This window comes from Sinocyclocheilus anshuiensis, unplaced genomic scaffold (assembly GCF_001515605.1).
Source record: "Sinocyclocheilus anshuiensis isolate Anshui unplaced genomic scaffold, SAMN03320099.WGS_v1.1 scaffold2749, whole genome shotgun sequence".
In the NCBI taxonomy this organism is placed as follows: Eukaryota; Metazoa; Chordata; class Actinopteri; order Cypriniformes; family Cyprinidae; genus Sinocyclocheilus; species Sinocyclocheilus anshuiensis.
In genome coordinates, this window is record NW_015554047.1 from 75,679 (window position 1) to 97,956 (window position 22,278).

General features: G+C 37.2%; 2 protein-coding genes across 2 annotated transcripts in view; one reads left to right on the forward strand and one right to left on the reverse strand.

Annotated features, from left to right (window-relative positions):
* The window catches only part of LOC107668448 (kinesin-like protein KIF20A), a 16,353-nt gene extending 10,325 nt beyond the window's left edge, over positions 1 to 6,028 (forward strand). The window contains exons 14-18 of the mRNA XM_016460317.1: positions 1,258 to 1,397; positions 1,469 to 1,571; positions 2,119 to 2,436; positions 4,657 to 4,794; positions 5,769 to 6,028. Of these exons, the coding sequence (XP_016315803.1) occupies positions 1,258 to 1,397; positions 1,469 to 1,571; positions 2,119 to 2,436; positions 4,657 to 4,794; positions 5,769 to 6,008 (939 nt within the window). The 3' untranslated portion in view covers positions 6,009 to 6,028. The remainder of the gene's footprint in view (positions 1 to 1,257; positions 1,398 to 1,468; positions 1,572 to 2,118; positions 2,437 to 4,656; positions 4,795 to 5,768) is intronic.
* Positions 6,029 to 6,609: 581 nt separating this feature from the next.
* On the reverse strand, positions 6,610 to 21,563 carry LOC107668434 (cell division cycle protein 23 homolog; the record flags this gene model as incomplete). The annotated part of the gene is made up of 15 exons (XM_016460299.1): positions 6,610 to 6,793; positions 7,631 to 7,750; positions 9,281 to 9,359; positions 10,246 to 10,307; positions 10,407 to 10,482; positions 10,562 to 10,681; positions 11,681 to 11,834; positions 12,854 to 12,935; positions 13,851 to 13,948; positions 18,794 to 18,971; positions 19,062 to 19,194; positions 20,907 to 21,012; positions 21,081 to 21,123; positions 21,221 to 21,358; positions 21,474 to 21,563. Coding segments are annotated over 15 exons (1,647 nt in total), but the record flags the coding sequence as incomplete, so codon positions are not given.
* Between the last annotated feature and the right edge of the window lie 715 nt (positions 21,564 to 22,278).

The window sequence follows — 22,278 nt, forward strand, 5'->3', positions numbered from 1 at the left end:
TGGACAAAATACTGTACGTTTCTTTGTGAAATTGAAATATAACGCTATAATAATGTACTAATATAGCACTTGCATATCATTGCTCTTTTGTTGGATTTGATTGCTTCTGTTGTCCACATTTGTTAATCGCCTTGGATAAAAGCGTCTGCTAAATGACAACATTTAAATATAATGTAAAGTAAATAACAAAACTAAATTTTAAAACAATCCCCAAATCAAATAAATAAGTAACACAAATAAAATAAATCTCTTCATATAAACAAACTAAGGCTTTGTCTAGGAAAAGAAAAAATACCATCGAAAGACAGTAAGTTCCCCTCAGACATGCATTCATATAATATCTTGCCTCTAAATGAATCGCGATTTTGTTTAGCATCTCAACCGATTTGAATAGTCACATATTTGAAAATATTTTCAACCGGTTCGCGGTTAATCGTTACATCCCAAGTAATAATGAATTACATCATAAAAAAGTAAAATCAAAATAAATATAAATTAAATAAAAATAAAAGGCTTAATAAAAAATATGAAATATTGTATTTGTTTACCTGCATGTCATGTGACCATTAACCATCGTCAGAGAGCCATGAACATGCAAACATGTTACTTAATTATTAACTTATTACCTTAAAATCTCAGGGGAGTTTCAGGTGAATACATTAGGTAAAAGATATTCGGTTGACAACAAAAAAAGTTTGGGAATCCCTGCATTACATGTAAATAAGAAATAATGTGAATCTGTGCATTTTAATGTGTTTGAAAGACAAAAGCTTCCCAAAGACATAATAACGCATGGTTAAATAACCCATAATTCAAATAAACATTAATGTGTTCATCAGGAGCTGATGCAATGTTGAGAAAACGCTTCTTATGTGGATGATTTGTGTAAATCCAGTGCTCAAATGCTGTGTGGCGTCTCAATTTTCTGTGTAATTATATCCATTTGATTAGTGTGTGTATAAGCGGTAGGTTATTTTAGAAAGGAAAATATAAAAGATGAAAAAGAAGTATTGGGGAGAACCAATAAATCACGATTAAATTGTCGCTATGGCGGGAATATGTAAACATCAAATCAATAATGTAATTAGTCTGATTACAAATATTTAAAAATGTAGTTTAATCTAATTACAAGTGCATCATTTTTGGGGTCTGATTACATGTGATCAGTCATTACCCAGCTGTGTTGATGCCTATATGTTTTCATGTGAGACGTCACTCATCAGAAAGCGTGAAGATGTGTAATTGTGCTGTGTTCAGGCGCTGCTGAGGGCCATCGATGTTCTGAAGCGTGAAGTGCTGCGTCAGCGGCAGGAGAAAGAGGAGCTGGAGGCCGCGGTTCGAGAGCAGGTCTGCACTGAGATGATGGAGGTCATCAGCCGCATGCAGGACGACTTCAGGTGCCTCACTAGTGCTTCTGTGCGTGAAGAACGCAATCATGTGCATGGTGTTAAGTTCTGTCCTTGTGCAGCGAGACGCTGGAAACCGAGAGGGATCTGATGGAGAAGAGATGCGAGAACAAACTCAACAACTTGAAGAGCAGCCTGAAGAAATATTACAGCCAGGAGCTAGAGGTCAGTGATGTTCGAGAGCATACAGTCATCTGTGAATCTGGCAATTCAACCAAACCCTGTACAAACCTGCTATTAACATCAGATTAGTTACTGCGGTTTAAAACATCGCCAGCAGGATGTTTGTTGTTTTGATTGTTTCTATTGTCCTCGTTTGTAAGGCGCTTTGGATAAAAGCATCTGCTAAATGTCTTCAGTGTCACATGATCTTCAGAAATCATTCTAATATGCTGATTTGCTACTCAAGAAACATTTCTGATTATTATCAATGTTGAACACAGTTGTGCTGCACAATATTATAGTGGAAACTGTTACATTTTATTTTTCAGGATTCACAAATAAATAGAAAGTTCAAAAATACAGCATTTATTTGAAATATATATATATATGTATTTACTTTGACTTTTGATGAATTTAATGTTGTTGCTGAATAAAGTTAATTGTTTATATAATACTTTATTATAATATGAGTTTTTGAACACAACTGAGTGAAGGTTATGTTATTATATGTACAGGACGTGTGTTTTTGACCGTTTCTGGTGTCTTGAAGGAGCGAGATGAAGAGATCCGAGAGCTCACTGCTGCTCTGAAGGAGAAGGAAGAGGCTCATATAGCTCCCGCTCCTATTTTCCCGCCTCTGAGTGACGTCAGTGCTCCGCGGCGCTCGCGGCGTTTGGCTTCATCACACAAGCGAGACGCGGATCCCGAGAGCGAGGAGCTGGAGCTGAAGACGCTCGGAAAGCTGGAACAAGATTCAAAGATCAAATCAACTGCAGAGCTGAAGCGTCTCCAGGAGAGTGGGCCCCTGGCGGGAGCCACAGGAACCCTGACGACTTCAGCCGAGCGCAAGCTGCAGGAGGGCCAGCGGGTCAGTGCTTCTGCTTCTGCTTCTGCTTCAACATCTGCATTTACTCTTTTAGCAGACACACATGAGGAATACCACACGTGATGGATCATTAAGTGGCTATAAACAGGAGGATTGCTCGTAGGGGTGTGCGATATATATGGTCTGTGATAATATCATAATTGTTGTTTTAATGATGTGAGATTTGACATTATCAAGTATTTAGCAAAAACCATTCCAAACAGCCCTACAGAGCGCACGCATACATTACGTGAAGTCTAGACTAGTGCGTGTGTGTTCTTTCACTGCATGATTCAGAATGATCACAAATTCAAGACACGGGGCAGAAAATGTATATATTTATACCACTTCATATAGTTAATCAATCAATTTCACACGAAGAGTGCTGTTTCTTCTCCAAAAATTAGCATGATTACAAATGTGATATTGGTGTTTTACAACAGTTCAATAAACAAGAAGTTAATTAAGAGACGTTTTAGACACCATATTGCCTGTTTTTGTGCTATTTCGCCAATACAAATAATTCCAAACACAGCCACAGCACTGTTTTGCATCTCTGAGCAACATGACGGCGTTTCGTTCCTGAATGAATCAACCGTTTAAATGATTCGGTTCAATCGCAGTGACTCACTTATTATCAGTGACTTGCTGCCACCTACTGGTGGTTTTAATTTCACATTCAAAGTATCTTTTTATTATTTAAATAATTTCAAATAACAGTATTCAACGTTTTATGTTTAGTATATCAAACTATTATTTATGCATTTGTAACTGCAGGTTAAATGCATTCATGTCTTGCACTAAACGGTGTGTAAATGCATCTAAATGCCACTTCAGACGCAGCTCCTGTGTTTCCTCTGCACTGCAAAGATGAATTTTGCTGATACTGATTTCATTTGCTTGGTAACAGCCCAAGTGACTTTTTATTCTAATTCACTGATTAAATGTAAGAATTTGACTCAAATGATAATGCACACAAAAAAAAGGCTTTATAAAGGTAAAAATCAGCTTAAACGTTTTGAAAAAGATGAATTTCTATCAGTGTGAACTGACCACCACACAGAATATGAAGAATATCAAAAACTTTGAGTCAGTTTAAGATACCAGCACAATAACACAATATCGTCTAATTGTCGTTATCGATAAAATCCCAGAAAATATGGAGATGTAATTTCTTTGTCAGTATCGCACAGCCCTGTGCTCGTAACACGCTTCAGATGTGGTTTAGAGCAGTACAGCTAGAGACCGAGAGCTTTGGAAGAGGCTCTTAAATACTGATAAAACTGTGAGGATGAAGAAATAACCGTGTGAAGACTTGTTCTTGTAATGTGTCAAATCGAGTTTTGTCAGACAAAAAACCCACTTATTTTCATGTGTAATTTTAATCAGCATGAATGATTTTTACAATACCAAGAGCAATAACTGACGATGATTGCAGATAGTGTCACTTATTTCAGAAAAGCTGTTATAAAACATCTTCAGTAGTAAATGATTTATGACACGGCCAAAATATTTGTATTTATTTATTTTTGGCTTTAATCCCTAAGGCTACTATGAATTTATAAATATAATATTGTTCATTGTTAACTTATGTCTGTTCATAATCAGGATTTCTGTGAGTCTTAAAAAGTCTTCTACAAATTAAGGCCTAAAAAAATCAAGGCATAAAGTCATCTTGCAAAAAATCAACATGTTCCTCAGTACTTTTGACATCTTTTCCAATAGAGTTTTATTGGAGATGCTTAATGATGAAGTGAACAATTGAGCTGCTTTAAAACAAGAACAAATATCTGTCATTCTGGGAGTGAAAACCTGCTTTGCCTTTGATTTAAGCTGGTTTTCAGAGACCATTAGCAGATATTGGTTTTGTTTTAATCATAAACTCACTTCATTTTGATTAGTTTTTAACAGAGAACATGATGACTTTTCTATTGCGTTCTCGTCTGTTGATTTCTGGAAAACAAGACAGAAATACTGATGAAGAGTAACAGTTGTTCCAATATTCTAGTGTTTTCAAACCTTACGTTATTGTTTGTAAAATGAATTCAAGTAATGCTGATTGGTTGGAATTATTTCTAACTCTGTCTGCTGTTATGAGCTGCTACTAGTGTTTGTGTGAGATGAAGATCCTGTTTGTTCCTCCAGGGGGCGCTCCTCCACTGTTGATTATTGACATGATCTCCAATAATGAGCTTGTTTTCTGGCATGTACCGCGTGTTGTAGAACCTGAAGCAGCTGCGGATGGAGCTCCAGATGCTGGGTGTGGAGCTGCAGTCTGGAGAACGAGCGTGCTGTCGTAACACCGACGGAGAGAAGCTGCGCATCGCACTCTCCTCCGCCGACGGCAGACTCGCCAAACAGGTAGCTACGCCTCAATACAGCCAAACCTTACGCTCGGTCTTAGCTGGGATCTTCAGCTCACACACATTAGTTTTACACCATGGTCTGTCTGAATACTCGATCCTGATTGGCTGGCAGTTCTGCATTAAAACCGATTAATGCACAGGTAGCTCCAGTTCAGTTTAATCACCGTTCAATGTTAATGCGCTGCTTTCACACACATCACTCACGCAGCGCTGCCATGTGACTTTTATTCAAAATAGCTTCGATATTGAATCACTACATTATATTTCTCAGCACTGTTTAAGTAACTAAACTCAGCTTCATTGTTTGTAGAAAGATGCAGGTAATTCACACACACAACTTTCTCTCTCAATCTCGATTATAATATAAACTCAAATAAATGCTGTAATTCATATAAATGTGATCTCACCACATTATTGTCAGACACATCTCTGTGTCTGATTTGAGAGCTAACGAGCTGTAACTGACGAAAACAACCCTTTCGGTCACATGTTTCACTGTAAACATCATTATCAATGCTGACAAGTGACCGTGGTATAAGCGGAATAATCCACGGTTAGCTGTGCATTAAATGATTTTAATGCACTCCACGTTGTGCATTAACATTGTTTAATGCACAGCTAGCCGTGAATTCTCCCTTGCGTAATAAAAAGGAAAGTTTATTTGAGATATTACAGATGTTCAACAATGTCTAGCTGGATGAACAACTAACTCTTCCTCTGTTTCTTCCTGTATTCTCTCTTTAACTCCTTCCACACTGATTCAGACCGAATACTAACATGAGAACGATGCACAAGATTCACACGCATCCCTTCCTCTGAACTGCTTGCGCTGATTCAGTTTACTAACAGGCTGTCTGTTGTAATCTTCTTGATGTTCCTGAGCTGGTTTCATCATCTAATCGGTTAATTTACTTCTCATGAAATCACACCGTGTGGTTTGGCCTCTCCTCTCCCGTTCTGTGTTTGCAGGATCAGATGCTGGTGGAGCTGCACAGCAGTCTGCAGCTGGTCAAAGCAGATCTGCGCAGGAAAGACAAGCTGCTGGTGCGCTCGCAGAGCAAACCGCCTCCTCCAGCGTCCGGCTCCGGCAAGAAGAGAGGCTGCGGGGTGGAGAACCAGCCTCCGGAGAAGCGGCCCTTCTTCCGCACGTTACACTCACACCAGCCGTCGCCTCCGTCCACTCCCATCCAGCGCCGATTCAAATATTAGCAGCAGACACAGCTCTTATATCGCTGTCTTTAATATAATCAGGTGGCCGTTTGATGTGCAAATGGGCCTTATTTTGATGGGAGTTTTTAAATTGTGTTGAAGGGTTTCTATTGTGAAACTCATTTGAAGAGCAAAGGCTATTACCTGTTTTATTCTCCCTACATGCTGTTTTAAATATTTTTATTTTTTTGTATGTTATGCAAACCAAATCAAAACGTAGAAGCAAGATAGAAGCATTGATTCCAAATAGTGACCTACATTCCATTTGTCTTCCAAATATGTAAAGCTGAACAGAACTAATTCCTTAAACTCTTTCATGGTTGCTGCTTTAACAGTTTCAAAACGTTTGAGAATGAATGTTTAAGAATTCAATGTTATTGTCACCAAATACGCGTGCAAGTCTTTGGCATGTTTGTAAGTGGCACTACATTCTTGCTTTGGCTCCTCTTTTGCACATTTTGCATGCCTTTGGGAAGGTTGCTGTGGTTAGAGATGTTCGTTTGTCACTATACATCTAATGTATAATACGGGTGCGTTTTGTAATAAAACACTCTACGGTCAATGTTTGATCAGTTTATTTGATATAACAGGCACCGTTGTCTGTACGAACAGTTGTGTCAGGGTGTGACGGAGGACAGGTCGAGTGGAGACGCTCTCCTGACGGGTGTGGTGGTGTTGATCAGTGGGTTGAAGACGCAGGCTAAAGACAGGTCTGTGGATGAAGGCTCTCCTTGCTCTCGCACCGCAGAGATCTGCCTCAACAAAGCCTTGCCTTCCTCTCGCGCCTGAAAACCAATCATTACAAACCAGTTCCACAGGTTACACCACTAATTATTACACTTGCCTCTTTGTTCCATGGTGCAGAAATTCTAGCAAAGAGGAAATAAATAGGCATTTATTAAACTAAATGATTTTTCTCCAAATATGGCTGTAGGTAGTCTTTGCTGTAGTTTACAGATTCTAATCACGTTGCTTCTGATCCACCATTTAAACTAGAGACAAATTCAAATCTAAACATACAAGTCATCTGTTTTGCCTTTCAGCTAAGTGTCTAAGATATGCTAACATGTTAAAACACGTTACCATACTACCAACTTCTTAAAAAAAAAAACATCCCAATAATCTTAACTTTCCAGCAACTCCTAGAAACATTCTACCAGTTTATATAAAAATGTTAAAACATGTTAACGCCTGCTAATAACATGACAACATACTATCAACGTAAAAAAAAAAAACATGCTACACAACCTAAAATATGCTAATATTATCTAAAAACAAAGATATACCAGCGACTGTTACAAAAAGTTTTAAATATGCTAACATTTGTTATTATGTGTTATTATACTCGTACTGTATAATAACGCATATATATAACGCAACCCGGAAAACTATCGGCATGGATTTTTGCCGATAACCGATAGTTCCGCCAATCAACTATCGGTGCCGATTAATCTACAAAACCGATGAATCGGTCGACCTCTAGTAAAAAGACCATTTTAAGAACTCACCAGATCTACACGAATCGCTCGCATGACCAATTTTGGATTCAAAATGAAAATTTTTCCCGAAAGGTGACAAGTTTGCATCCCTGAGTTCGAGTGGGCTGATGAAGAGAAACTCACGTCGTTATAATCGCAGCAGCGCTGAGCGCAGAGAGACGCCTCGTCGTACAGCTTGTTCTTGAAGTAGTACTGACCCAGATACCTGAGAGCGGTGCTGACCTCAGCGTGCTCCAGCTGCTCCTGAGACACACACACACAGGCACACAGACACACACGTCTATAAAACTCCGCTATAATAAAAAAATTCAGTTGTGTTACATTTCAAATGCTCAATATTCAAGTTTTTAAAAAATCTAATTAAATGCCACATAATATTCAGTTTTGATAAATGCCACTTGTCAATAATTCAAAATTATACAATACAAATTCAAATAGTTTTGTCATATAAACTCCATTACCTTGCTTCTGTACATTTTTCCCGTTATGTACAAGTCAGAGATTTTGTTAGAAAACATTCCAGACTGAGGTTTTGAGTTTGAATCCTATTTTAGGGACAATTGTTAATGTACACCCCGGAGTGAGTGGTAATGTGTCAAACTGTTATAAGTTACTATTAGAAAAAGTGCAGAGAAAATAAAACATGACTGGGAAGAAGACATGGGTTTGAACATTCATGACAATAGGTGGGATGAATGCTTGAGAAATGTACATGTTCTGTGAATGTAAGGCATCATCTGATTCAGTTTAAGGTCCTTCACAGACGTCATTATAGCAGATCAAGACTTCAGAAAATTGTAATAAGTGTAAAATGTCAGTAGGCACCCGGTTTCATTCTTTATGGTCATGTACTAAAATCCAGCCATTCTGGCAATGAACATTTACATTTCTTTCTTGTTCGTTTATCCATCTCTTTATTGAATGATTACTTCAAATTAATATAGTTATGAGAGTAAATATGATTTCGGAGGGATTTGACATAGCTAACTTAAGAGAGCAATGTTCAGAGAGAGGTTTTTGTTTAAACCTACACTTCAGTGGCAAGAAATTAATGTACTGATATCCTACTTTAAGTCAAGTATTTTTTTTATATCTGAGAATAAATGTCATATTTTATAACACATACATTGTGTTGCAGTCATTTTTATTTGGTGCTGAAGAAATGTTAAATCTGGGTACCCAATAATGGAGCGATTTCATCTTATTTAATCTTACATATGATAGTTGATGTGCTCAGATCATTTTTATTAATTAAACTATAGATAAAAACAAGATATGGTTTGTATAATACTGATTAGGCGTCCATACACATCATATCGGAGTAAAGATGTTAGGAAAACGTTACAATGTTAAGCGAATGTTATAATGACGTTATACAAACCAAAAACTAACGTTCTATTTCCATTAAGAAAACTTTCCTGTGATCAAAAAACAAACCTTAACAAAATAACGTTCTGGGAACCAAAAAACTAAGGTTCTGGGAACGTTACATTAACATTAGGGGAATGTTAGATTAACGTTTGAATAATATTCTACAAACTAAAAACTAAGATTCTGGGAATGTTACGAAAACTTTCCTGGCTAACCCAAAACAAACCATAAAAACTAACATTCTGGGAACCAAACACTGTTAGCTGGGAATAAGCCTTCCTACAGAACATTCACTAGAAGAAGAATAATAATAATAATAAGGCACATTGCTGTACATACATAACATAACATACATAAGCCTTGCTGTGTGAGAGATTTATGAACTGAAATCCAGTAACTTACACCACATGAGAAAATGTCCTGGATGTAGATGATGTAGCATTGTGCAGCGTCATCAGATTCATTCAGCTGCTCGTGAAGCCTGAAAACACAGACACACACAGACACACGCACAGACACACACACACACACACAGACACGCGCGCGCACACAGACACACGCGCACACACGCACAGACACACACACGCAGACACACGCAGACACACACACACACACACACAGACAGACACACACACACACACAGACAGACACACACACACACACAGACAGACACACACACACACACAGACAGACACACACACACACACAGACAGACACACACACACACACAGACAGACACACACACACACACAGACAGACACACACACACACACAGACAGACACACACACACACACAGACAGACACACACACACACACAGACAGACACACACACACACACAGACAGACACACACACACACACAGACAGACACACACACACACACAGACAGACACACACACACACACAGACAGACACACACACACACACAGACAGACACACACACACACACAGACAGACACACACACACACACAGACAGACACACACACACACACAGACAGACACACACACACACACAGACAGACACACACACACACACAGACAGACACACACACACACACAGACAGACACACACACACACACAGACAGACACACACACACACACAGACAGACACACACACACACACAGACAGACACACACACACACACAGACAGACACACACACACACACAGACAGACACACACACACACACAGACAGACACACACACACACACAGACAGACACACACACACACACAGACAGACACACACACACACACAGACAGACACACACACACACACAGACACACACAGACACACACACACACACGGTTTCGCTGAAAGCATCATCAGCACTCACACAACACACTCCTGAGGAAAACACACTCACTTGGCCAGCTTCAGAAGAGCCATTCTCTCCACATCTCCGACCGAATACGCCCTCCAGTAACACTGAACCGTCAGAGCAGAGCAGAGCGTTAGCAGCATTACTACACACACACACACACACACACACACAATCTGCAGGAAAATCAAGAGCCGCCTCTTTACCTTCTTGGCCTCCACTTGCTGAGACAGCTTCTCGTAACATTCCCCGAGAGCGACGAGCATTCGCGAGTCATTAGGCCTGAAACCAACACAAACACAGAGCGTGAGTCAGCTGATGCTGAGGAACACACACTGAATGATGCTGGTGACGTCTTCACCTCAGATGATGAGCTTTTCTGTAGTAGTAGAGCGAGTAGAAGGGCATCTTGAGGATCTCATAGGTCTGTCCGAGTCCGTACCAGGCCCGGTAGTCCCTTTTGTTCACTTCAATTGCATGCCTAAGAGACAAGAACAAAAAAAGTATTACATTTATATTTATTTCAATTTCCTAACTATAATTATATATATATATAGTTAGGATAGGACAATATTTGGCTGAGATACAACTATTTGAAAATCTGGAATCTGAGGGTGCAAAAAGATCTAAATATTGAGAAAATCATCTTTAAAGTTGTCCAAATGAAGTTCTTAGCAATGCATATTACTAATCAAACATTAAGTTTTGATATATTTACAGTAGATGTACAAAATATCTTCATGGAACATGATCTTTACTTAATATCCTAATGATTTTTGGCATAAAAGAAAAATGTATAATTTTGACCCATACAATGTATTGTTGGCTATTGCTACAAATATACCCCAGCGACTTAAGACTGCTTTTGTGCTGCACACTCTACACACACTACCATTCAAAGATTTGGGTGGGTACATTTTTTTACGTTTTTGAACATTTGATTTGCTGCTCAAGAAACATTTCTGATTATTATCAATGTTGAAAACAGTCGTGCTGCACAATATTTTTCATTTCTGATTATTATCAATGTTGAAAACAGTCGTGCTGCACAATATTTTTGTGGAAAATGATAAATTTTATTTTCCAGGATTCACAGATGAATAGAAAGTTCAGAAGAACAGCATTTATTTGAATTTTATCTAACAATGTAAAGGTCTTCACTGTCACTTTTGGTCAATTTAATGCAACCCTGATGAACAGAAGTATTAATCTGCTTCCAAAAAAAAAAAAAACTTACTGACCCAAACTTTTGAACGATAGTTTGTATGTATATACACAGTTTTATGCAAAAGTTTGGGCACCCCTATGAGGCTGCAGAATAATTTGCTCTCATAGTGACATGCCATTCAGTTTCTAGAGAAAGCTGAATAATGTGATGTTTTTAGGACAAAAAGTCTCAGTGAAGCAGTATTTAAAATTGAATGTGATAAATAGGCTGTGCAAAAGTTTAGACACCTTTACAATGAGTTGATTTGAATACCTGTAGGCCTGGATGGCAGCGGAGGTGTTCTTCATCTCCATGTACTCGTGACCCATGAGGGTCCAGGCCCCCAGACAGCGTGGATTCAGCTTCAGAGCCCGCTGGAAATACAGAGCGGCCTTCTCGTGCTGAGACCGCAGACTGTAGTAGTTACCTGTGAGCAGACAACAAAACACACGCTGTTCAGAAGACACTCAGTGATTCCAAACATACTTTATTTTAGACCATTTCCTCAACAAGCTGGATTTTATAGGTTCTTTTTCTCACATCCTTGTTCAAGAAATCAATTAGTGTAGTTTTTAAAATATATTTAAACTTCTTATTCTAACATAAAAGGTCTTGAAAGGTGTGTTTTGGGCCATTATGCTTTGGCACTGTATCTGTCAAATGAAGTAAAACTGAAAAAATCAAACATCTGCTAACTTCAATCATGGAGAAATTATATTCAATAACATGCTCTCAACAACCACTTTACACTCCTGCTGAACCCTCTGGGCCTCTTTAGTCAGAACTGAACAAAAAATGTTATAGCTATGTGAACACACACACACACACGACACACAACATGGACACGATTCAGAAATGTTAAAGCGTCGGGAAAAAAGTAACACTTGGTACCTTCAGTCATACTCTGCAAAAAATTATTTTCTTCCTTAGTATTTTTGTCTTGCTTTTTAGTATTAATATCTAGAAATTCTTGAATCAGGATGCATTTACAAGCAAAATTATCTGCCAATGCGGTAAGAAAATTAATCTTAATCCAAAGGCTATACAAGATTGCTTTTCTTGGCCCGCTGGCAGATATTTCTGCTTGTTTTAAACAAAAATGAACAATTTTTTTTTCAGAAAACAAGTCATTTTACTTGTCAAGTAAATGCATCCTGATTCAAGAATTTTTAGATATTAATACTAGAAAACAAGACAAAAATACTAAGGAAGAAAAAAAAACATTTCAGCATAAATGACCGTGAAAAAAAAAAAAAGCTAATAAACCGTCGTACCATAAAATCCCCTCAAAATTCCAAATAATAACCAAAAAATATTATTGAACAAAAATACATTACATTGATTTTCTTGAAAACAAAAGAAGGTACCAAGTGTGATGCAAAGATGGCCCAGCGGTGAACCACAGTTCATTTAGAGCTCGTGTTTAAACTGGTGTCTCATCCTCACCGATGACGCAGCACGTCTCCACTCGGTACTTATCAATCTCCACCAGATTGTGTGCCAGGTAACTGAGCTCCGGCTTCATGCTCTGACAACAGACAAACACAGGATCTGAACAAACAGAGGACTACCGGACTTCAGCACTGTGTTATATTTCTGTTTAATGTAATATATCAGCAGATAATCTCTCATTATTGTACTTGAAAACTTGAATATCTGACCCAGAAACAGTTTTAAGATCTCAGTCTGATCCTCCTTAAACCTGTTAGTCTTTGAGAACAGGACACACACACAAGCTTCTATATCTGCCATATTTGATGTGCTCTATGTATGCGTGTAGATCATCGCAGATGTAAATAAAAGCCTAAAATATATCTGCTCGTCACATGAAGTGATCGTGTCTCTTCATAAGACTTGGATTAAATCACTCGATTCATATGGATTGGTTTTATAATGCCTTAATGACCTTTTTGGACCTTCTAAGTATTGGTTACTTGGACTTTTTAAAATATCTAGTGTTTCAAAGATTATCAAAGGTCTAAAGGATTTGAAACGACATGAAGGGTAGAAAATGATGACTGTCTTGCTTAGTATTGTGCCTAACTGCTTAAGAAAAGTACATTTCTGATCATGCACTGAGGAAGAAGGACCGGATCTTGCATGAGTTTTATAGTTGCGATTAAAAAGTAGTGAGCTTTTCTTTCATATACATCTGTAACGGATTATTGCAAAAGACAAAAAAGCAAAAAAAGGTGAGGTGGCTGTGGATTGGATTCTTAAATGTGGGCGTTGCTCTCAAAATGAATGCAGTTAATTATAAGAATGTGATGGGTTTAAAAGCACAGTAAACGATTGGAGGAGTCCCGCATATGGCATCAGAAAAATGAGATATTTTTACTGAAAGATCTGAAAGAGTTATAGCATTGATTAAAAGTAATTAAAAAAAAAAGACATATATAGTAAGATGTATAGCATGCATTCAGAAAGCATCAGCAGCTCTCACCCGCACATAAAGCAGGTTGGAGAAGGTGTCCATGTTCTCGATGCGGAAAGGATCCTGTTCCCGGAGTTCATTGAACAGATATAAGGCTTGATCAATATCTGGAGAGAGAATGAAGCAGATCATATGTGACCCTGCAGCACAAAAGCAGTCTCAAGTCGCTGGGGGATATTTGTAGCAATAGCCAACAATACATTAGATGGGTCAAAATTAACAATTTTTCGTTTATGCCAAAAATCATTAGGATATTAAGTAAAGATCATGTTCCATGAAGATATTTTGTAAGTTTCCTACCTTAATTATATCAAAACTTAATTTTTGATTAGTAATATGCATTGCTAAGAACTTCATTTGAACAACTTTAAAGATGATTTTCTCAATATTTAGATTTTTTTGCACCCTCAGATTCCAGATTTTCAAATAGTTGTATCTCAGCCAAATATTGTCCTCTCCTAACAAACCATACATCAATGGAAAGCTTATTTATTCAGCTTTCAGATGATGCATACATCTCAATTTCAAAAAATTGACCCTTATGACTGGTTTTGTGCTCCAGGGTCACATATTATTAATATTTAAAAAAACGTCAAACAAAATAAGAAAATATCACTATTGTAATAACACTGTTTCACTATAATATACAATATTTAAGAATAAATATAATAATTATTATATCATTGTATTTTACAGAAAATTACAGGGTGACCTGTTAAATATGAGGGAGCCATAACTATCAATCTCCAAAATCTGTGACAGTAATTTCTTAATTTTTGTCAGAAAATCTTATGCATCCACTGAAGAGAAAAAATAACTGCTGGACACTTCTCTATGCTGGAGAAAAACCATGTAGCTGAATAAAATGCAGATAGAGACGTTTTACCGGATGAAACATCAATACAATAAACATGCAGTTGTGACAATATGTCAATGTCAATGGCACAAAACCAGTCATAAGGGTCAATTTTTTGAAATTGAGATTTATACACCATCTCAAAGCTGAATAAATAAGCTTTCCATTGATGTATGGTTTGTTAGGATAGGATAGGTCGAATGTCAATTTTTGTCAAAATTGGGTTTTCATTAAATTATTATTCTATAACATCTTGTCTATAATCTCTGAAAATACATTGGCAAAATACACTTGTGGTGGGCTTTCCTAGATTGCATCACATTTTTAAAACTATAAAGGTGTGCTGTTTCTTATGTCTAGCGGTGTTTCTTTTCCGCCTCCTACAGGACATCTAAGGTACTACACTTTCTTTTGCCGTTAACTTTCGGTTTCTCTCAGTGAACGCAGTCAAGAAGAACGTGCATGCAGCTCCTCTGGGTTATTGATTCCATCGTTTAAACCTTGGAAATATATGTCCGTAAGTGCTACATTTTATACCAAATAGTGCTTTTAAGTAAAGTGTAGATCGGGATTATTGTTATATTTTGTTATAAACAGCCATGATTCGCGTTATTGGTAGCGTACTGCTAATTTCTCTTCTGTTTGTACATAATCTCATTTGAATATAATTTCTTGACATGTACATTACTTTAAATAATGACCCTTATGACTGGTTTTGTGCTCCAGGGTCACATATTATTAATATTTAAAAAAACGTCAAACAAAATAAGAAAATATCACTATTGTAATAACACTGTTTCACTATAATATACAATATTTAAGAATAAATATAATAATTATTATATCATTGTATTTTACAGAAAATTACAGGGTGACCTGTTAAATATGAGGGAGCCATAACTATCAATCTCCAAAATCTGTGACAGTAATTTCTTAATTTTTGTCAGAAAATCTTATGCATCCACTGAAGAGAAAAAATAACTGCTGGACACTTCTCTATGCTGGAGAAAAACCATGTAGCTGAATAAAATGCAGATAGAGACGTTTTACCGGATGAAACATCAATACAATAAACATGCAGTTGTGACAATATGTCAATGTCAATGGCACAAAACCAGTCATAAGGGTCAATTTTTTGAAATTGAGATTTATACACCATCTCAAAGCTGAATAAATAAGCTTTCCATTGATGTATGGTTTGTTAGGATAGGATAGGTCGAATGTCAATTTTTGTCAAAATTGGGTTTTCATTAAATTATTATTCTATAACATCTTGTCTATAATCTCTGAAAATACATTGGCAAAATACACTTGTGGTGGGCTTTCCTAGATTGCATCACATTTTTAAAACTATAAAGGTGTGCTGTTTCTTATGTCTAGCGGTGTTTCTTTTCCGCCTCCTACAGGACATCTAAGGTACTACACTTTCTTTTGCCGTTAACTTTCGGTTTCTCTCAGTGAACGCAGTCAAGAAGAACGTGCATGCAGCTCCTCTGGGTTATTGATTCCATCGTTTAAACCTTGGAAATATATGTCCGTAAGTGCTACATTTTATACCAAATAGTGCTTTTAAGTAAAGTGTAGATCGGGATTATTGTTATATTTTGTTATAAACAGCCATGATTCGCGTTATTGGTAGCGTACTGCTAATTTCTCTTCTGTTTGTACATAATCTCATTTGAATATAATTTCTTGACATGTACATTACTTTAAATAACGTTACAAAAGGAACTATGTACAAAATCGAACTGTAATGTTAAGCTGGATGTGTATGTAAATGTGTACATAATGTTCATACATATTTTTTCTTGTTTGTAGTTTTACATAAAAGAATTGAGAAGAACAATCACCAGTAAAGTCACTAAAGTTATGAAAACCGCTTTCTGGAGTTCCTTTCTGAAAGTGTACGCTATCTGTTAAGCCTTTGCTCAAGCTACGCAATTGGTCAGAACAGAATAAAAGACATTTTAAATGCATGCAACCTCAGATAAAAAGATCAAATGTAGCCATATGTATAAACAATCAGTAAAAGCATAGAAGAATTTCCTGATTTAGGTTTATGTACTTTCTGCAAATATCGCCCACCTCGTATGTTATGGTAAGCCACGGCGATCTGGGAGATGATGTATGTGCTTTTGGCGAAGCCTGCTTCCATGAGGCTCTGGTATTTCTGCAGCGCCTCTTTGATCATCTGCAGCTCGGTGAACATGTGTGCCATGAAGAAATCCCTCACCCAGCACTCCGGCAGAGACAGGGACTTCAGCTGAGGAGCACACAAAACACACACCAGCTTCTGTTTCAGCGTACATGCCACGAACCACACAGCACACTGTCGCTTTGGAAAAAGAAGTACCATTTCGATGTTGGTGATGAGATTGCAGAGCTCCAGCCAGGATCCCCAGTGCAGAGGCAGAGCATGTGTCGCCGCCACAAAGATCTCCACCGCCTCCTTCAGCAAATCCAGCTTCCGCAGAACCACCCCATAACTGGTGTCCAATAAGATGACATTCAGGGATGCACTTACAGTCAAACCAAACATTATTCAGACACCACATATTATTTTACTAGTGGGTGCAGGACACTACAGTTCATAAATGTAAGTGAGGATAGCAAAATAAAGTGAACTGTGACAAATTACACCCAAAAAGTCTTCATACAGTGGACTACCGGATCAAAAATTATTCAGACACTTTGACCCGAGCATGTTTTTCTTTAATTGCTAATGCGAGCTTTTTACACCCCAGACTGAACAAAATGAAGCATTGCTTGGTAATTGGTTGAATCTAATTCATTACAGTCCTTTCTATCAAAGTTATCTGACATTATCAAGATGAATTTGTTCTGACACAGTTTATTGTCATAGGTCTTGTCATATTTTATTACCATTTTCTGAACTGTAGCGAATAAACTGTGATATAATGTGAGAAATGTAGTAATAAATTGTGGTTTGACTGGTGCGCAGGTGCACGACAGCTGTTAATGCACAGTGTTTTAGATCGGATAACTGTAATACTGTATAGGATTTACATTCAAACTGAAAGCATATATCTAGGCTACTGTATGCACTGCTGATTTCAGAGCAAAATGCAAAACTGTGACACTTCATTCACTGATGCGCTTCACTCGGAAACCCTAAAACTGACTGATTTTGGGTTTGAAAATTCATATCAAAGACGTTAAGATGTCCGCATCAAAAGAAATTTACTAAAGTGATTTTATGTCCACACATTAAATGCAAGTAAAGTGTCTACTTTTAAGGTTTCAAATACGTTTTTGGAGAATAAAATGTCAAAATTTGGTTGAAAAAAATGTTACACTGTCATTCAGTGTAACAATATTTATGTAAAAATTCAAACAACATGCTTCTTCTGACTTGTACATATTAAAATATATTAAAGAATAAGGGAGCATATTAAATTTTATTGTGTTTTACATGAGTAAAAATTCTTACTGACAAATGGGCAAAACCTAGGAGAGTGGCAACTGAACGTGCATGCAGTTCCTATGGGTTATTGATTCCATCGTTTAAACCTTGGAAATATATGTCCGTAAGTGCTACATTTTATACCAAATAGTGCTTTTAAGTAAAGTGTAGATCGGGATTATTGTTATATTTTGTTATAAACAGCCATGATTCGCGTTATTGGTAGCGTACTGCTAATTTCTCTTCTGTTTGTACATAATCTCATTTGAATATAATTTCTTGACATGTACATTACTTTAAATAACGTTAAAAAAGGAACTATGTACAAAATCGAACTGTAATGTTAAGCTGGATGTGTATGTAAATGTGTACATAATGTTCATACATATTTTTTCTTGTTTGTAGTTTTACATAAAAGAATTGAGAAGAACAATCACCAGTAAAGTCACTAAAGTTATGAAGACTGCTTTCTGGAGTTCTTTTCTGAAAGTGTACGCTATCTGTTAAGCCTTTGCTCAAGCTACGCAATTGGTCAGAACAGAATAAAAGACATTTTAAATGCATGCAACCTCAGATAAAAAGATCAAATGTAGCCATATGTATAAACAATCAGTAAAAGCATAGAAGAATTTCCTGATTTAGGTTTATGTACTTTCTGCAAATATCGCCCACCTCGTATGTTATGGTAAGCCACGGCGATCTGGGAGATGATGTATGTGCTTTTGGCGAAGCCTGCTTCCATGAGGCTCTGGTATTTCTGCAGCGCCTCTTTGATCATCTGCAGCTCGGTGAACATGTGTGCCATGAAGAAATCCCTCACCCAGCACTCCGGCAGAGACAGGGACTTCAGCTGAGGAGCACACAAAACACACACCAGCTTCTGTTTCAGCGTACATGCCACGAACCACACAGCACACTGTCGCTTTGGAAAAAGAAGTACCATTTCGATGTTGGTGATGAGATTGCAGAGCTCCAGCCAGGATCCCCAGTGCAGAGGCAGAGCATGTGTCGCCGCCACAAAGATCTCCACCGCCTCCTTCAGCAAATCCAGCTTCCGCAGAACCACCCCATAACTGGTGTCCAATAAGATGACATTCAGGGATGCACTTACAGTCAAACCAAACATTATTCAGACACCACATATTATTTTACTAGTGGGTGCAGGACACTACAGTTCATAAATGTAAGTGAGGATAGCAAAATAAAGTGAACTGTGACAAATTACACCCAAAAAGTCTTCATACAGTGGACTACCGGATCAAAAATTATTCAGACACTTTGACCCGAGCATGTTTTTCTTTAATTGCTAATGCGAGCTTTTTACACCCCAGACTGAACAAAATGAAGCATTGCTTGGTAATTGGTTGAATCTAATTCATTACAGTCCTTTCTATCAAAGTTATCTGACATTATCAAGATGAATTTGTTCTGACACAGTTTATTGTCATAGGTCTTGTCATATTTTATTACCATTTTCTGAACTGTAGCGAATAAACTGTGATATAATGTGAGAAATGTAGTAATAAATTGTGGTTTGACTGGTGCGCAGGTGCACGACAGCTGTTAATGCACAGTGTTTTAGATCGGATAACTGTAATACTGTATAGGATTTACATTCAAACTGAAAGCATATATCTAGGCTACTGTATGCACTGCTGATTTCAGAGCAAAATGCAAAACTGTGACACTTCATTCACTGATGCGCTTCACTCGGAAACCCTAAAACTGACTGATTTTGGGTTTGAAAATTCATATCAAAGACGTTAAGATGTCCGCATCAAAAGAAATTTACTAAAGTGATTTTATGTCCATAGGAAGCACATTAAATGTAAGTAAAGTGTCTACTTTTAAGTTTTCAAATTAGTTTTTGGAGAATAAAATGTCAAAATTTGGTTGAAATAATGTTATATTGTCATTCAGTGTAACACAATATTTATGTAAAAATTCAAACATGCTTATTCTGACGTGTACATATTAAAATATATAAAAGAATAAGTGAGCATTTTAAATTTGCTTGTGTTTTAAATGAGTAAAAAATTCTTACTGACAAATGGGCGAAACCTAGGATAGTGGCACATTTTAAAAATGTAAAATTACAACTGATTAGTATTTGGGGTGAAAGTAATTAGTCTTTTAATATGTCATAAATTGATTTTTGTTGTAAATATGCCTGACGAGATTGTTACACTGAATGACATTTTAGTGGCTCTCTTCTGTAAATCAGGGGAAAATGTATATTTATTTTTTGCTCAGAAAAACAAAAACAAAAATACAATAATGAAACAGAAAACTTTTGTTTTTGGAAAAACAACAATTTAAAGCAGTATTGTTTTTATGCTTAAACCCTTTTTCGTCTTTGACCTATACATTTTTTAAAAAGTAGAAAAGAAATAAAAGCAATAAGATAATTGTATTTTTATTTAATACTAATTTTTTATTTTAAAATCAAATAGTATTACCACACACACACACACACACATATATATATATTATTTTGATTATTTTATTTTAAAAATAAACAATAAAGTGCACCAATACTATCATTAATTATTGTACTGTTTATAGTTATATATTATGGGTCACAGTAAAAATCAAATCTTCAGGTGCTCTCATGAGAACCAGACTGAAAAACTGACAACATTTTCCAAAAGATCCCCGTTTTTTTACAAGCTGTGGTTCTCAAATGTTTTTTACTCTGTACTCAATCTGCAAACCAATCAGGACACAGACCTGCACTCCGTTTTTGGGCCACAACCCACTATTTGAGAACTAATCTGATACTTACAGATAGAGCGCAAACCCGTCCAGCTCTCCGGCGCTGTGTTTCTTGCTCAGCTCCACCCTGAGCTCTCGCAGGGCTTCGTTTCGGACCTGACCCTTCTCCAGAGGACCTGCAACCAAACACATGCTGATGACGACCATCTCCGCCAGGAACACGGTTTAAAACGCTTACTCTTACCCAGGCTGTCGACGGTCTCGTCGTCTTTCTTCTTTTCGCCTGACTGAGAGAATAAAGAAGTACATTGCTTTGTTCACATTTCACCTCCGAAGAGACGGGATCTAAAACATTCACATAAAAACAAGAGCCAAACATCTCACTAGGTAGCGCGAATACATATAGAGAAAATATGCTTTCTGACTCCGGCAGCCGCGGAGAAAATATGCAGCTCGATCATATTCCTTCAGCTCAAAGTGTGATTTAGCCAGACACAGGGCATCCAAATCCCGGGCGTCCTCCTGGAAGAAAGCAGCGGCGGTCAGTGCACACATCTCCTCCGGCTTACATCTGCTAAACACATGCGTCTCATACACATTTCACTGAGCGCGAGGGGCTTCGGGACTCCAGACTGACCTCGGTGAGCTCCGGCGCTGCAGGGATCTCGTTCAGAGGAAGCGCATCCAAAGAAACAGCCAGTTCTGATGCCCTGGAACACAAACAACAGGTTTATTGTTGTTTTTTACACCCTGCAGAACAATTATAAACCTCTAATCATTTGCATGCACTACCAGTCAATAGTTTTTGAACCATTAGATTTTTAATGTGTTTTAAAGAAGTCTCTTCTGCTCACCAAGCCGGCATTTATTTAATCAGAAATACAGCAAAAGCAGGAATATTGTGAAATATTTTTAATATTTAGAATAACTGTTTTCTGTGTGAATCTCTGTTAAACTGTAATGTATTTCTGTGATGCGCAGCTGTATTTTCAGCATCATTACTCCAGTCTTCAGTGCCACATGATCTTCAGAAATCAGTATAACATGCTGAATTGCTGCTCAAGAAATATCTCTGATTATTATTAAATTGAAAACAGCAGAGTAGAAGTTTTTCAGGTTTCTTTGATGAATAGAAAGTTCAGAAGAACAGCATTTATCTGAAATAGAAATCTTTTGTAACATTATAAATGTCTTTGCCATCACTTTTGATCAATTTAAAGCTGAATACAAGTATTAATTTCCCCCAAAAAACTAAATAAATTAATGATACTGACTCTAAGCTTCTGAATGGTAGAGTGTGTAATTTTACAAAAGCTTTTTATTTCAGATAAATGCTGATCTTTGGATCTTTCTATTAATCGAAGAATCCTGAAAAAATATATTAAACTGTTTTAAATATTGATAATAATCAGAAATGTTTCTTGAGCAGCAAATCAGCATAT